The sequence below is a fragment of the Cavia porcellus genome, unplaced genomic scaffold (assembly GCF_034190915.1).
Source record: "Cavia porcellus strain 051 isolate PalLab524CR breed Dunkin Hartley unplaced genomic scaffold, mCavPor4.1 scaffold_31, whole genome shotgun sequence".
NCBI lineage: Eukaryota > Metazoa > Chordata > Mammalia > Rodentia > Caviidae > Cavia > Cavia porcellus.
The window spans coordinates 14,440,215-14,442,279 of NW_026947514.1; the positions used below are offsets into that span (position 1 = coordinate 14,440,215).

At 45.2% G+C, this 2,065-nt stretch overlaps 1 protein-coding gene across 1 annotated transcript; it reads right to left on the minus strand.

Annotated features, from left to right (window-relative positions):
- Positions 1–433: 433 nt before the first annotated feature.
- Positions 434–1,552, minus strand: LOC101788617 (ral guanine nucleotide dissociation stimulator-like). Its single transcript, XM_063241031.1, has 2 exons — positions 1,133–1,552; positions 434–942 (listed from the first exon to the last, which is right to left on the minus strand). Exons 1-2 carry the CDS (start codon positions 1,277–1,279, stop codon positions 529–531), a joined length of 561 nt encoding a protein of 186 aa, XP_063097101.1. The 5' UTR covers positions 1,280–1,552; the 3' UTR covers positions 434–528.
- Between the last annotated feature and the right edge of the window lie 513 nt (positions 1,553–2,065).

The following is a 2,065-nucleotide window of genomic DNA, read 5'->3' on the forward strand; positions in this document are numbered from 1 at the left end:
TTAAGCCACACCCTAGGCCAGTGATGGTGGCCCTTTTCAAACTGTCTGTGCAATAAACAGTTCACTGCAGTATGCATGCCATAGATTCACCACCACTGCTAGACCAAAGTAGAATGTGTGGAAAGAGGAGACCCAACCACCTCACTTTTTTTTTTTTTCTTAGAATAATGATTTTATTTTTCAATTTTATTTTGAAAAAAAGAAAGTCAGAAAAGAAAAGCAAAAGACGTTAACAACAACAGCAAAAAAAAACACACTAGCAATATAGGGTTTCAAAACAGAATGAAAGGAATTTAACAATGATTGTTATATTGTATATTGTTCTTTTTTTTTCAAAGAAAGAAAAGAACATTAAAGAAAATAGATAAACAGAAAAGAAGGGTAGAACAATACCAAATTCAAAACAATTAACATCATAGAAATGCTAGTTGAGGGGCAGGAGATTTAGCTCAGCGGCATAAGTGCCTGCCTTGTAAAGTAGGCAGTCGTGAATTCGATCCCCGGTACCGCTCTGGGAAGGGATCCCTCTTAGTGGAGTCTAAATTGGGCCCAAAGTCTGCACGCTTGCAGGATGATATCTGAGTCTGAAAGGTTCAGGAATGCATAGGCCACGATCTGCTTGAGGTTGTCCATGTCTGGGTGCTGGCAAAAGTCTCCTGGGTACTGGAGAAGCCAGGTCTCCAGGATGGAGCTCAGAGCACTCTTGTTCTGCTCGTCCTCCTCAGAGTCCGGGAGGAAGGATTGGTACCTGAGGAACAGCAGATCCAGCACCTGCCGCGTGGTGGCGAACCTCCTGTAGATGGCCAGGAAGGCAGGCACGAAGAAGGGGTCCCTGCGCAGATGGGCAGGCACCAGGTTGTCCACCAGCTCCTTCAGCATGTCTGGCTCCATGCTCCCCACTTTGCCAGCCTTCTCCTGCTTTCGGCTGGACTTCTTTGGGTCCTGAGGTGGCAGCGCGAAGGGAGAGTTCAAGCTTGGATACCCTAGCAGCTCTAAAGAGCTCAGCCCCCAGGCTATCAGCTGCCAAACGCGTCCCCTGGTTTCACACCCACTCACGCCTGCTGCCCCACACACCACAGGGGCAGGCAGGGTCTGGGCTCTCCCGGCTGACTCTGACCTGTTGGGGGCTCACCTGTGTCATCTTGGGGGTTCTTGGGTCAGTGTGCTCCAGGCTCTGGGCCTGACGACTGCCTGAGCCTCTCAGCCTTCGAATAACACCTTCTCTCCACCAACTCTTGTGGCCTGAGCCTTCGCGTTTTGGGAAACAGCAAGAAAACATCCTCCTGGTTGTTGAGTCTCTCTACCAGTAAATGTAGTCAACCAGCCTTGAGAGTTCTAGGTTCTGTTAGGCAAGCGTTGTCAAGGAAGTGAGGTCACTTCCTCTGTTCCCCTCCCCTACCTGCCTCTCCCATGTCCCCTCAAATGCTGGATGACCCTTCCCAACCTGCTAGGGTTTGAGTCTATTTTAGATCCGGCTTCAGGTTAGGGTAAGTGTTAGGGTTGAGGTTGTCCTTGGGATTTGTGTATAATTTCGGTCAGTGTTGGTGTTGAGATTGGGGTTAGTGTTCAGTGTTGGGATTAGGAGTAAATTTTGGGGTTAGAAATTGGAAATGTGTTTGGGGTTTTGGTTTAGCATGAGCGTGAGTGGTAGGTCCAGGGATTAAAGGGAGCATAAGGGTTATGATGAGGACTAAGGTTAGAATGAGGTTTAGATTGTATTTAGGATTTAGGGTAAGGATTTAGAGTTAGATTCAAGGTTAATTGTAAGATTAGTTTAATGGTTTTCTTTCCACATATGCTTAGATTTAATATTATAGTTGGGGTTTATTAGAGTTAGTGTTGGTTTCTGTTTCAGGTTAAGTTAAGAATAATGATGCGGGTTAGCTTTATACTTTAGGGACAAGGTCAAACTTTAGCTTTAGATTTAAGTTTAGGATTAGATTTATTGGTTAGTATAAGTGTCAAGATTAGCATATCAGGTAATTCTAGCTATCATAGTGAATTTGACAGTGTCCTTTCTTTCCAATTAAAAAATAACTTGGAAACCACCTCACTTTTAAAGAAC